Genomic DNA, 14,681 nt, shown 5'->3' with positions numbered 1-14,681 from the left:
GCCTCTGTTGTCATTTTCATGACTGGTAAACAAAAGCTCAACGTCTCAAACACTACGCCAACAAACATGGCTTTCACATTTCTGTAAAGCTCACTGCCGACGTTCGTTGTATACAATTTAGTTTCTAAACACATGTTTTTGGCATTAATCAACACACTGCTGACTTGTCAAAGTCAATCCCTTCCCCTTTTTTGTTCTACATTAATGTTTGAAAATAAATCGACCTCGAGTTCTCTCTTTTTTTCTTTTTTCTTTTTTTGTTTTGTTTTGTTTTTTTGACCTCGAGTTCTCGCTAAAACAAGCATTGTTAAAAATAAAGAAATCGACCCCCGTCTTTTCTTGACCCTAGCATATATTCGGATTGTTTAGTCTCAATAATTACCACTTACTTCCCATTGGTTTTTTTTTTTTTTTTTTTTTCTTTATTGTGAAAAATCTACATCACCAAACACCTAAGTTCTTACATCTTTGGTAAAATAATTCACGAGCATGGTTTCAATTATCGGCTTCTCAATTATTTTCTTCATACTACTTTTAACCTTCTTTGATTACGCAACTGCGTCAATTGTGTATTTCCAATCTCGCATATGCAAAATGTTAGTAGTATAATTGAAGACTACCATTGCTCCATGATCTTGAAGAAATATTCAAATACGAACTTCTCATGACACAATAAATATTGTCAATATCCTCAAGTTAAAATTGATGAGGCCGACTTCCAGCGAATCTTCAAACACACATTATAGTTGCCGAGTCTTCGAAATGCAAGAGTTAATCCATCCAATTACTTTATTATTTTTATCACATACAGTTCGATTTGTATACTCGCCACGTTCAAAAGAAGTCTCAAAATTAATGGATAATAAACAAAAATCTAAATATAATAAAAACAACTTTTGTATAGTAACCAAACCTAATTCGATTAGCAAATATAAAAGGAAAATCTTTTTTCTTTTTTCTTTTTTCTTTTTTTTTTTGGTCAAAAAAAGAAAATCTTAATCCAAAAAGGAAAGCAAATCAAATCAAATCAAACCAAAGGGGAAATCGCAAAAGACCCACTAATATAGTCCCTCAAAAAAGGTCTAGATTCGAGTCCTAGTATTCGTTTAATATGTATAAATTTAGTATATTATCTTCCATCTTAATAGGAAATGCCTTAAAAGAAAACAAAACAAATTTGACTAATAAAGGATGAGAAATTATTGTTATGACCCCAAAAAATGCCCCTAGATCACCGCAAAACTGTGAGTCAAATTCTGTATTTAAGCGCACGTCAATCTCCCAGTGGTCAATACGGTCATCAGCACAACGACGAGCGAAAACACGACAGCCACCATTGTTTTCAGGGGCTCCACCACTTCCCCAACTTTAGCTAAATTTCAGTTAATACAAATCTACAAAAACAAATTAAGGAAATTAACAAATCAACAACACCATCAAATTTTATAATAGTATCTCACAACAAATCCAAAAAAATTTAAAGTAACAAAAATAATAATGAACGCTTGCCCCACACGTCTTACGTCTATCTCCTCTTTCTATCGATTCTGTATAAAACTGCCCCCTTTTTTCTTGTTCGTCTTTCAAAATCATCCATCAAACCCTAACCAAATTCACCATCATATTCGTCTTATTTATTTTAAATTTCGTAACAAGCAATCGTCGATTCGGATCCGATTCAATCTGATCTGGACGACCTTATGCTATGTCTTCACCCGACCCGGCACAGCGCCCTCTGCCCATAGGCATCCTGACCCGGTCGGTCTGGTCCGATAACCTCGACTCCGAGTTCGAACTGATCCGGTCCGTCATCGACGATTACCCGCTGATTTCAATGGACACCGAGTTTCCGGGCGTCGTTGTCCGACCCGACCCCAACGACCCGACTCTCCGGCACCGGGAACCGGACGCGCACTACCTCATGCTCAAGGCCAACGTCGATCGTCTTAATCTTATTCAAGTCGGCCTCACGCTCTCGGACGGCAATGGCAATTTGCCGAATTTGGGCACCGAGAATATGTATATTTGGGAATTCAATTTCCGGGACTTCGACGTGGCGCGAGACCCCCACGCGCACGACTCGGTGGAGTTGCTTCGGCGGCAGGGGATCGATTTCGACCGGAACCGGGATTTCGGGGTCGACTCGGTCCGGTTCGCCGAGCTGATGATGTCATCGGGGCTCGTTTGCAACAACGACGTAAATTGGGTCACGTTCCATAGCGCTTACGATTTTGGGTACCTAGTCAAGGTGTTGACTCAGCGAGTCCTGCCGGAAAAGCTGCCCGAGTTCTTAAATTATGTGAGGGTGTTTTTCGGGTCTGGAGTTTACGACGTGAAACACCTGACGAAGTTCTGTGCCGGCCTATATGGTGGGCTGGACCGGATCTGCCAGACCCTGAACGTGAGTCGGGTTATCGGGAAGACCCACCAGGCCGGATCGGATAGCTTGTTGACCTTGCACGCGTTCCAGAGGATCAGAAAGGACTACTTTTCCAAGGATGGCAAGGACTTCATTGAGAAGTTCGCCGGCGTTTTGTATGGTCTAGAGGTTTCTTGATATTTCCATTGAAATCTATTGCTCATAGATTTCTTTCTTACTCAAGTAAATTTTGTACACATGACTTGGCTTTATCAATATCATTATTAGGTTTTATTAAATTCTTTGCAGCTCTTGCTTGTGCATTTCATTCCACTTCTTCCCTTTCTGTTTTTTCTTTCTGGACTCTCATCTACTTTTTATTTTCCATATTTGTTTGTGAATATAATTGGTGCATTTGGAGGCCTGTAGAGTTAGGAACATTGGAGATGTTTGGGAAGAGGACTTAATCATTGGAGTGTGACTGTCGAGTTTGGTCTCTTTGTGTGGAATTTAATGACTTTTTTAGAGTGTATACAAGTAATTACCAAATAAGTTGGATTATCTTGGTATATAAAAACAAAAACCTTTTAATACCTGCAAGAAGCTTTTAATGAGTTCATACTTTTCAAAATTCTTCTTCAGGTCATTGTCATAGGAATGTGTAGACCCCGGTTGTTGTCACTTTGCAAGATGATTGAATTCTGCAAGAAGCTTTAACTTATTTGGTAAGAAAATCAAGAATTGAATATGACGGGGTCAAACCAGAATTACACATGATAAGCTCCTTCCTCCAATGTTGAAGAACATATTACTTTGAAGATGTATATGTAATATCTAGGTTCTCGCCTTCTTGGTAATGTGAGCTTACCACATAAACCTTTTAATAGCTGTCCTCTCTATGCTAAAGAAAGAGGAAACAATCAAATAAATTCAAATGAACTGTTTCTTTCTTACTAGTTTTAGTTGGGGCATCAATTGTTGTTAGTAGGGCACAAGTTAATGAAGTCAATCAACGTAGTGTGACATTATATGTTTCAGGAGTGTGCAGTCTCTACCAAATAGTGACTTTACTAGCAACCTGTTTGTCTCCCTCAATGATCAAACCTAGTCAACCTTGTGGTTTCTATCAAGGCTAAAAGACTAGCAAGCAGCCGTTTAGCCTCTCTTCACAACATAAATGTAATCTTTAGGACTTGCAATCCTTATGGACCACAGCATGTACTGTCAATTTCTTTGTTAGTTGTATGCTTCTTCAGTATGGCCAATACCATTATCACCCCTACTCTTTCCTTCCAGTTGCATATTGGCTTCCAAAACTACTGGAAGATGAATAATCATTTTGTGTCAATAAATCTCACGTGTGCCATACAAATGGACTTGTCCCCTTACCATAGCTTTCAATTGTTATTTCTGGTACTAATCTAGGTTATCCAATCTGAGATGCATTACTTTAATATTAATAATGACTCCTTTAACAATTTATCCATTAATGTAGTGAGAGCGAGAGTTCCAGATTCGTGGCAGAAGCGGAAATAGTAGTGAAAGCAAGAGTTCCCATTATGGAAACAGTGAAAGAGAGAGTTCTATTATAGAAAGTAACTTAAATGATAGTGATTTAGAACTGTTTGTTGATTGATCACCTTACCAGGGGCATTGCACCTGTTATCAGGCAATACAAGTTCTAATCTGATTTTATTGTGACTACTAGAATGGCTATGTAAGTTGAGTAATTTTTGCATAAGGTGACCTGCTGGCCATCATAATATGAGGTTTATTTTGCACCAACACTTGCCAAATGGAAGGTGGTGAACATTCTTGTCAAACTGCAATGGGGGCAGATGAAGGCTATTCATTAAAGTTTCTACCAGCCAATTCTTCATTATCATCACCATCATCTTCCGTCATATACTAATGAAAAGTGTATCATGTATTGCAGGTTAAAAGCCATTATACAGAAACAAACCACTATTATAGTTTGTTAAACTTCAGCGCAGGTTCAAAGCTGTTTATCCAACAACTAAAGCGATAAATTAGTTTGTCACTTACTACCTTTTTTTAATCTCCTTATTTTACAATACCAGTAGCTGCTGCTCTCCAGAAAAATCAGGTTGTGGCATCATGAACTGGTCTTGAAATTTCATCTGTATCAGTATGTTGTTCAGTAGTTGAGAGTTTAACTTCCATGAAACATGCCTTCTGAATTTTGTGGTCATCGGCATGAGAAGTTAAGACCAGGTCTTGTGTTGTGACTCATGATTTTAATGTCTGCTAAAATATCGTTGCTTCCCTATGCTGCCCAACTCATCAATTTTTATAATTCTAAATGCAGCTAAAATAAAATTTTCTGTATAGCTCCCAATCCTTCTTATCAGCTTCCAAGAATGGTAGGTTTAGGATTGTGTCAATTTTCTTTGATTTTCTGGGGCCTTTTGGTTTTGAATTATTACTAGAACTGAACCTTTTCCTTAGGTACCCCCCCTTGTTATATGTATATATGTTTGCAATAGATATGCATCCTTTTGTTGATAATCAAAACAATAAAAATTGAACATGAAGTTGACATTGTGGACTTGCCTGGTTTTTGCAGGATCTACAGCTCTTGAAGGCATTTGACATACGTTGTATAATTTATTTTTAATCTATAGACACATGCTCCTGTGACTGCGCATGGAGGCAATCCATATATGCATGTGTATACGTGTGAGATTTTGTTACCATGTTTTTGTTTTTCATTTTCACCTTCTATCGTGGGGTTGCAGTTGAAGAAACAGGTTGATTTTTTTTGGCATGACATCTGCTTAGGCAGTGATTGTATTTTGATTTAAAGCTTACCTTTTCATCCCTGATCCCCTAGTGGTTATCTTCCGTTTGGGTGTATTAGTTAGAAGTTTGGAAATGTGCTCTTATATCAGGTCATTTAATCTGTAGTCAACATCATTTTAGTTTTTGGTGGGAATTTCAATGGAGGTGTGTAAGTTTTAGCTGTCACCTGTGGTTCGTCTGAAGCATAAATTTAGTCCAGATATAATCTGCTTGCTTTCTGTATCCTTCTTACAGAGTTATGGTTCTTAGATGTCCTTGACATGTCTTCTGTGGATATCTTGAAGTCCGGCCATTTTGAATTCTCTTCACATCAGGTTCGTGTCTGTGACTTATAAACTTTATTTTTGTTATCTTCAATCGAACATTGATTCTAGGGTAAATGATGGTGGCCCTTCTTGCACCCTTGGAACCCTTCACCCTAGATTTGATCTTATGCTTCTTAGTAGATTACTTAATTATGAAAACCGTAAGCTACTTTTACCAAAAATGGAAAGATTAACAATTCGCAGCAGTTTTGAGAAGAGTGGTGATTTCCCTACTCCAATTTTATCCACTTACACTCCTTTTTTAGTTATAAAATGGAGTGGGGAAATCATTACCCTTCTGAGAATTACAAAAACCATTGCGTTAATTACTTATTTTCATAGCTGTGGGGTTTTCTATTGTTCTTCTGATCAGAAGTTCAGGTTTTGTTATAATTCAAGCCATTTCTAGTGGATTTGATTGGGTTTTGTTATTACTTAGAATCAGATTCGTTTGGGTAGAGTCTTTTGCTTTTTAGTACCCATCAATTAAATTTGTACTGTTTTCCAGAGCCATCAGGCCTTTAAGATGGAAAGTGATCCTCTCCACCTCTACATCAAATGAGAAGGATCAGTTCTCTAATCTGGACCATCACATGTTTCTGGCCCCACTGAATTGGGGCCGCAATCCATGTGGATCTATCTTTGGTTTTCAACTGGCCTTGTCCATTTGCATAGGAAATATATCCAGAAAAATTTGTATTGTAATTGTCAAATCAATGAAGTTGGAAAAGAATCTCCACTGGCCTTCTCCATTTGTGTGGGACGAGTTATAGAATTTGAAGTTGAACCACCACTTGGTGCTGGCCCCGTTGAATTCGGATGTGTCACATGGGGATCTGTTGTTTGGATTCAACTGGCTTTCTGCATTTGTGTGGAAATGCAGAGGAGCTGGATCCCATCAAGAAAAATATACATTCTTCTAATTGATCTTTCCATGTATGTTTTTGTATCTGTGTGCAGTGTGACTATGTTGGTTACTGTGGTCTTTGCTGAGCATTGATAATATCCATTCTGGTTGCTAACTGAGTCCTGCTAGCGATCACATCACATGCAACGCAGGTACTGGATAATATTAGTGCCTGGTATATCTGGTGCACTTAGAGTGTTTGTACAGCCAAGTTTCATGCTTATTTGTTTCTCAGCAGCTACATGCTTTGTCATCTGGAAATGCAAGTGAGCAAAGGGTGAAAAATGATTGATGACATGGTAATAATACACATCCCAAAATTGTGCATGTGCTGCAGAGATTACAGTAACCCGGACCCTCTCTTCTAAAAGGGGAAAAGATATCTGCGGACTGTCAGTGATTGTCATGGTAGGTTAGCAGTATTTGATTTAGGTAAACGGGATATACTTTTACTGGAGCTTGTCGAATTTGCAGTACTTTTGGGTTTGGCATATTGGAAGTCATGGTTATTTTAATCCTAAGTTCGGGTTAGCCGGGTTAGACTTGTAGCAGGGTTTTTGCTCCTGTGGCATGAAGCCTAACTGAAATGTTTTGTTTCTGTGGCACTTATGTTGACTTTGAGAAAGAAAGAAAAAGAAAAAGAAAATGTTGGAGCCACATGTGGGCTGGGTGGGGATAAAATGGGGGGATGAGGGTGGTTGGTCTCTGTCATTGTGGGTCAACAATTGCCCAGTGTTGATGGCAATGTTGCACTACACTAATTCAGTGTTGATGGCAATGTTGCACTACTCTAATTCAGTGTTGATGGCAATGTTGCACTACTCTAATTCAGTGTTGATGGCAATGTTGCACTACTCTAATTCAAGGTGGGGCTGCTGTTGATATTATCTAAAATGTTTTTTATCAACGTACGAGGCAGTTGTGGCACTTGGTACTAGTGTTCTATTGTCTTTGATATTTGATTAATGATCCTATCTCTCCATTTGCCACATTAGACAAAAGCTGGAATTAAATGGATGAGACTAGTTGTGAAGAATGATGTTTGGCTTCCCTGTGGATCCTTTCTCTGAAGAACCATTCATGATCATGATCAAAGGCGAGGTGATGTAATACAGCCCGTAGGTATTAGATTAAGCACTTAAACAATAGAACAGAGAAGAATGTTAGAGATCGAAGAGAAGAAAATATAAATTGAGAAGAAGAAAATATAGATTGAAGGGACAAAAGAAAGGGAAGAAATCAGAGAGTTCTAGAAAAGGTTACTCAACATTCAAATCTGAATTTTAAAGAATTACATGTGGGTATTTATAGCAAACTAAAACTTAGAAATAATAGGATAAAAATTTCTTACTTAATCAAAAATCCTAACCCAAATAAAATAGGAAACTTAAAACTAGAAATATGGAAATCTGGAAAAGTAGAAATCCTACTAGAAATTGGAAAACTAGAGAATCTAGGAAACTAACAAATACGCAAGGAAACTAATAAATTTAGGTCCTATGCTTCCCGCATCAGCCACAAATTGTAAATACAAATTGTAAATTAACAACGGTGACAGTGACTACTAGTATGAATAATAGGGGACTAGGGTTGGTAATCGTTGATGCATGGATCATAGACACCTTCGAGATGCTTCACATTCTCACAAGGCTCACCAGCATGAGTGATGATAGTTAAAGTTCGATGATGACAATGAGAGGCAATATGTTATTTGACATGGCAATGGAAACATTCAATGCGAGCATTGGTGAAAACAGCCGGTCATTTGTTAGGTGTCGGTGTAGGAGGGTTAGATGGTCCTGAAAACCCCGTTTTCATACTCTGAATGTTGTGGCGACAAATATGTCTCAGCTTCCAAGGCTTGGCAATAGGCGTCCGTCCGAATGTGACCTACTTACCTCGTGTTTGAGATCATCCCGGAGGCCATGAATAAAACGAGAAACTGTAAATGCGAGCTCTTCCTGCACGGCAGAACGCAATTTGTGCTCCACAAAGCGAGAATAATATTCTTGGACAATAGAAGTACCTTGTAAAAAAGTCCATAATTGATCTAACAATTAGTGACGATAAAAAGATGGGAAGGTATTGTTCTCGGAGTTTCAATTTCATCTCATCCCATAAAATCACAGGGGGTTGTCCCAGTTGTTATAGATGGTGCTTAGCAGCCTTCCAATATTGCTTTGCAGCTCCTACCAGTTTGAGTTTGGCAAACCGAATCCGTTGTGCATTGGACATAGCATATACCATTCAAAATAATCTTCCATAGTGGATATCCAATCAACAAAGAGAGTAGAATCCCTACGACCATCAAAGTCGGGAGCAGTATTAGGTGTGGTCAAAATCCAAGTTTGTGTACGATGTTATGTTTGTGTGGTCAGAGCGGTGGGGGAAGGATAGTGGCGTCCACCAGAAGAGAATCCATCGTATGTTGGGTATAATGTGGTTTAGGTGTAGATCCCGCAGAAAAAATTGATTCGGACTGAACCATAAACGTCCCTGCAGAAGATGATGGAAGGCCTAGGTGGCTTGTGAACTTGGGATCAATAGATGGATTGGGAGGAGACTAGCCTGTGGAGAAGGTGTGAATGAACCGGATAGAACAGCGAATGTAGAGGATGGCTCAGGAATCGAGGTTGTGATGTGGTTGACAAGTAGCGTTACTGAAGCTTGTAACTTGGCAATGTCTGTGGACATGGACTATAGGCTATCCTGAAATCTCTTTAGATTTTAGGGAAATAGGGAAATTTTGTACTAAATCAAAATCAAGTTTTCAATAATTATAGATAAAGCTCACCTTATTGAGTTGAATATTTTTGGGGAGCACAAGACATTGCCCCACCTTGACATAGGACCTTTGCCTCTCTAGTGAATTTTTCTGCTCTGTTTCTCATCCAAAGACAGACATAAAAAGAACATTATGAATGTTTAGTATAAAGAAGCTTGTACTAATCCTGACGATGATGAAAATTTGATTTAGCCACATTTTTGTGTGGAAGCAGAGACCATCCTGGCCCCACTGATTGATGCCCTCATGTTCTCCTTTACTATAAAACATTAGTTCTTTATGTTTGGTCTATTTCTTTTTTTATGTGATGATTGGTCTATTTCTTTGATTGAGTACTTGAGAAATTATGGTTGAGCCACCACATGCATGCACCATGAATTAGAATCAAGGGAGCAAAGTGCAGTTTCCTAATCTAAGGCATTTCTTTCACAAGGCAAAACCACCTGCAATTTACCTAAACTGCATGTGCACTTGTATTTCTTGTGCGCCTAGGGACAGACCGCAAGCTGTAATCTTTGGTCCCCATAAGACAAGGAATGAGGGATAAGGTGGTCCTCCACACAAACCTTACCTCCGCATAAAACTTTTTAAAACATTAATCATTGAGCGAATACCCCAGTTCTGAACTCGATGCAAACTATTTTGAGCAATGTTCGGGTCAGTCATCAACACGCAAGTGGGTAGTTACCGGCCGTTGATACATGTGGGATCTCAGGCACCAATAGCCGGGAGTCTCCTACTCGTCCGTGGTAAAATAGTTTGGATTTTGCTTTATATGAAGAAACAGCACTTTTCCTGCTCTGCCTAATGTTTAGTCCTTTTAACACTTTGAGTCTGTCAATGTCACTTGATTAGATTAGAATCTAAAAGATGGGGGCTGAGTCACAAGATACTGCGTCAACAAGGTGGGGTATAATTGCGCTGTATATTGTTGTGTTGCTTGGTGTTGGTAAATGATACTCATCTTATTTCTAATATTTATGAGCTGAGGAGCAGATTTTTAGGTTAAAGCTTTCTGTGGATATGGTTAAAGGACCACCTGGGCAACTACACAATCAAGATTAATGCAATGGACCCTTCGATGCATACTGAAAATGGAATTGAGAACTATGCATCACAAAATTAGATCTCCTATCCTCTTTACTTTTCAATTGTTTTTACGATATAATAAAATCAAGAATCGTGTTATTGTACAGATAATTTAACATGTTATGTTGTTGGACTACATATTTGAATTATTAGTTACGTGGAGTTTAAATACTTATAGGGGCGAAATTACCTTAAACCCACGGAGTCACATGCCGCCTGAATCAAAGTCATCATCCCCACAATTTGTTAATTGAACTTGAAAAATTGGTGTAAATTGTTTTTGGCAATATTCCTTCCTCGTGTACTTGTTGGACAAAATTATTTCTTCCGCCTTTGAATATGTGTTCATATAAACAAAAAGTAGCAACATAACGTCCAAAAAATTATCTACACAATTATATGTTAGTACTATTTGATATAGTACTAGAAAGTGATGGGGATGACGTGTCAAGAAGATCAATAGATGTGAACCCTAGGATTGACTACTGATTGAATCTATGAATTGTATACAAAGATGAGCTTCAAATTAAAGGATGTGACCTACTTTTGGAGGTTTAGAAGAAACAAAACGCGCAAATAAATTGAAGGGTTCACAGAACTCATGCCATGGCAATTGGCAGCTATTGCCCTCTCTCTCTCTCTCTCTCTCTATGCTGATAGCAGAGATCAGAATCCCACCAATCCATGAAATAGAGAAGAGTAATAAATGAGTCTCTCTCAAGGGTCTCAATCTTTCCCTCTGTAATGCTTGGGAGGGCACGTGACTTGGAGTTACATACTTCCACATGATATATTCATCCCCACATGCCTATCAATTTTGAATTTCATCTCTTTTCCTCCAGCTTTAACTAATTATATATATCTTCTTCTTGTGAGGTTTAATTTTTACTTTTAGACAAGCAAACACAGTGTGTGATGTTTGAAGTAAATACTTTCGATCACTTGAATTATAAATTATTTTTATTTTTTCGAAGGTTTGAATAAATACATTATTTCACTTCCCACTTTCTTAAGCCGCTTATAAATGAGGAATGTATGAGATAATTTAAGATTGATTTTGAAATGACGAAATCATCAACATATAGATTAATAACTTGTTCAGTGTCTCAGCAGTGAGGCTAGCTACTAGAGGGGCCATACGTGACCACCGGTGTAATAACTCCAAAATCATACCAACAAGTATCAATCTCTCTCTCTCTCTCTCTCTCTCTCTCTCTCTCTCTCTCTCCTTCCCCTTGCCGTATAAAAATCTATCATGCAGAAGAATTGTATAAAATACAAAAAGTTCCTAGCCGCCAAATTCCCATATTAGCTGAAGCCAGCCAAAGAGACCTAAAATCTCATTTAAGCAAAATCTTTTCTTGATATTGTGATCTTGGTGCCTTAAAGTTAATTTTCTTAAACCAAGAGGAAAGAGAAAATACTGTGGATAGATGATTTTTCTTTTGTTTTCTTCACAATTTTTATTTTATTTTTTTAAACTTCAGTTTCCGTCCAAATGCTTTTTCTTTAGGGGGGGGGGGAAAAAAAGCAGATCAAGTGTTGATCTGAAAGATCTCACAACTAAGATTGCCCATTGTGCTCCTACAAAACATACAATACAACAAGAGAGAATATCACAAGAGTATTGTGCATATAAAAATAAATTATATAATCCTTTGAGTAGTAATTAGTTTCAAATTTGGATTTAACTCATATAATATATTAATTAGCCCGTGAATGTTGTGTGTGAGGTATTTTACACATCTAAACATATGTCACACATGTATAAATTTCATATTATAAAATATAAAAGAAGGACGAAATGAAGCCATTGTACTAAAATTGGCAACTCTTGGTAAATCACATTAAATCGCAACAATTGATACTATAAGAACTAAAGTAACTTCACCTAAGTTATAGAGATCAAAATCATTTGATATATAGGTTTGTGGAAATTGAAAAAAAGGACTTTTTTCTTTTCTTTTGGGTCAATTAAAAGGATTACAGGGATTTTTTTGTTTTTATTTTTCAATACAAAAGATAGTCTAAATTACAAAGAGAAAGATGTTTTTCACACACACTATCAATGTACTATGAGGATTTGAAATTGAAACCACTGATATGTAAATCAATTTCTTTTTTCATCGGGCTAGAGCTAGAACCATTGGTAAAAGACTGTTAAAGAATTAAAAGCTCTACTTAACACCCGTACTATTATATTCAATGAGCTCAACTGAAAACATCTACTTTAAAGTTGTTTTAAATACAGAAATATATACACAGACATATAATAGAGTAAAAGACCCCACTAGTTTCCTCTCCCCATTCCAACTTCCCCTCCCCAACTCCCATTTTGTTTATATATTTTTTCCTTTGTCTCATTACTTCTTTAAATAATCTTCATCCCCCTACAACCCTCTCTCTGACTGGCCATTAATGCCACACTTCACAGCTCCAAAATTCATTTGAAAGTTTTGAAACCCTCATCATTTCTCAAAATCAGAGAGAGAGAGAGAGAGATGGGCAAGAAAATGAAGCTCCCTTTTCTCTCCAAGAACACAGAGGCATCAAGATATTCTTCTTCTTCTTCTTCTTCAACATGGCCTTGGCCTTCTTGCTCCCAACCCAGAACCCTTTCTTTCAGAGCAGGCAATGATATCTTCAAGACCATAAACTCAGCCTACTTTGACACAAGCACCACAGAAGTGATAGAAACACCAGACTCATTCTTCACCAACTCATCTGATTCATGTCCAAGCTTCTCCACAGCCTCTGACGACTCAGGTTTGGATCCAGTTGAGACAGTGATCAAAGGGTTGAGGTCAGAGAGGCTCTTCTTTGAGCCTAAGGCAGGTGAAACAAGCTCTATAGTAATGGAGGAGGAGGCTAAGGGAGCAGCAGATGGTGAGGAGCTTAATATTGTTCCATTCAAGGAGAGTGTGGTTTTGTCAATGGACTCTCCAGACCCCATTGTGGATTTTAGGAAATCCATGGAGGAAATGGTGGAGGCTCATGGTTTGAAGGATTGGGATCATCTTGAAGAGCTTTTGTGTTGGTATTTGAGGGTCAATGCGAAAAGCAATCATGGGTATATTGTTGGAGCTTTTGTTGATCTCTTGGTAGGTCTAGCTTTTAGTAGTGGTTCTACTAATTGTTCTTGTTCTTGTAATATTAATTCTCCTTCTTCTCCTTTATCTAATTTTTATAACAGTACTGCTAGTACTTCTTCTTTATCATCTTCTTCTATTCCTTGTGTCTCATCAATAGAGCCTGAGGGAGAATCTGAAAGCACTCCTTGTTTGTCTTCATTGTTTGAAGCTGAGGAAGATCAGATTCATGAAGAAGATGAAGCTTCGTCATCTTCATCTTAGGCTTAGTTGGGTGCTTTGATTCAATGGAAAATATATGTATACTACTAGTGGAAATTATGATAGTGAAACCTTTTGATGACTCTCATGTCCCTCTCTCCTCTCTCTCTCTCTCTCTCTCTCTCTCTTCCAAATTCGTGTGGAGATTGCAACCGTGTGTGGATTGCAGTTTCCATTTCCCGATGCATAGTAAGATAATCTAACATGGGTTATTTTCTATTTCAATACTAGAAAGTGTTGCAGCTACCATATTTATTGATTATATTTTTTACGGATTTGAGATCTATCTGTGTCACATTATATATCTCACATAATTAAACTTTAACTACTATCCATCTACTTAACGTAAGTGGATATATTTCAACTTTATAAGAGACGTGATCAGCAATTTAATTTTGTTGATGTAAGTCGTAGTTTGCTATTTCAAGAAACCCTTTTGGTCCTACTTGGAATTAATGCAAATTGAATCTTTTAACACATGAGACAAATGAACAATTTTTTTGTGGACCGTGAAGACATCATCAAATTGGTGATAAAATATACCATGAAATTTGAGGTACTCAAAATTAAGGAGCTATATAGCTTGCTTCAACGGCATTCTGTTATTATATGAAATATACTAAGCTCCATGTGGGCAGCAGCAACTTATGGCTTTTTATCTCTTTCTTTTTTTTAAAAGTATATAATATTTTGTTCAGTCCTAAAAAAACGATGTAACACAAATTTGCAGAGATGATCTTCTGCAACTGACCACACTTCAACAAGTGTAGACATTGTGATTGAGCAAACATCCACCACTATCACTGTGTGTAATCCACATGGGAGTACCAGCTCCGGAATTGGAAGCAATCAGGGCCGTTGATTTTGAATTGCTTGAAATGGAGGGTCATTATCAATGATAGCTACAATTCCAGCTCTGAAGTTTGGCGTGGTCCTAACACTCATTTCCTTGCACCTGCACAATTTAATCATTAATCGTCGGAACCCCAAATAAAAAAACACTGTAAAATTGTGTTCATTTTGTTTGTTGAGAACATGAACATGGTTTTGAGAGTCACTTAAG

The 14,681-nt window shown here is 37.7% G+C and overlaps 2 protein-coding genes across 2 annotated transcripts; both read left to right on the top strand.

Annotated features, from left to right (window-relative positions):
• Nucleotides 1-1,466: 1,466 nt before the first annotated feature.
• Nucleotides 1,467-2,667, top strand: LOC117634265 (probable CCR4-associated factor 1 homolog 9). Its single transcript, XM_034368281.1, has one exon. It carries the CDS (start codon nucleotides 1,706-1,708, stop codon nucleotides 2,555-2,557), a length of 852 nt encoding a protein of 283 aa, XP_034224172.1. The 5' UTR covers nucleotides 1,467-1,705; the 3' UTR covers nucleotides 2,558-2,667.
• Nucleotides 2,668-12,565: 9,898 nt separating this feature from the next.
• LOC117634264 (transcription repressor OFP15) lies at nucleotides 12,566-13,704 on the top strand. Its single transcript, XM_034368280.1, has one exon. The coding sequence runs from the start codon at nucleotides 12,770-12,772 to the stop codon at nucleotides 13,619-13,621; it is 852 nt and encodes a 283-aa protein (XP_034224171.1). The 5' UTR covers nucleotides 12,566-12,769; the 3' UTR covers nucleotides 13,622-13,704.
• The last annotated feature ends 977 nt before the right edge of the window (nucleotides 13,705-14,681 follow it).

This window comes from Prunus dulcis, chromosome 7, assembly GCF_902201215.1.
Source record: "Prunus dulcis chromosome 7, ALMONDv2, whole genome shotgun sequence".
In the NCBI taxonomy this organism is placed as follows: domain Eukaryota; kingdom Viridiplantae; phylum Streptophyta; class Magnoliopsida; order Rosales; family Rosaceae; genus Prunus; species Prunus dulcis.
The sequence above is the reverse complement of the archived record's forward strand: the minus strand, read 5'-3'. Positions and strand labels throughout refer to the sequence as shown.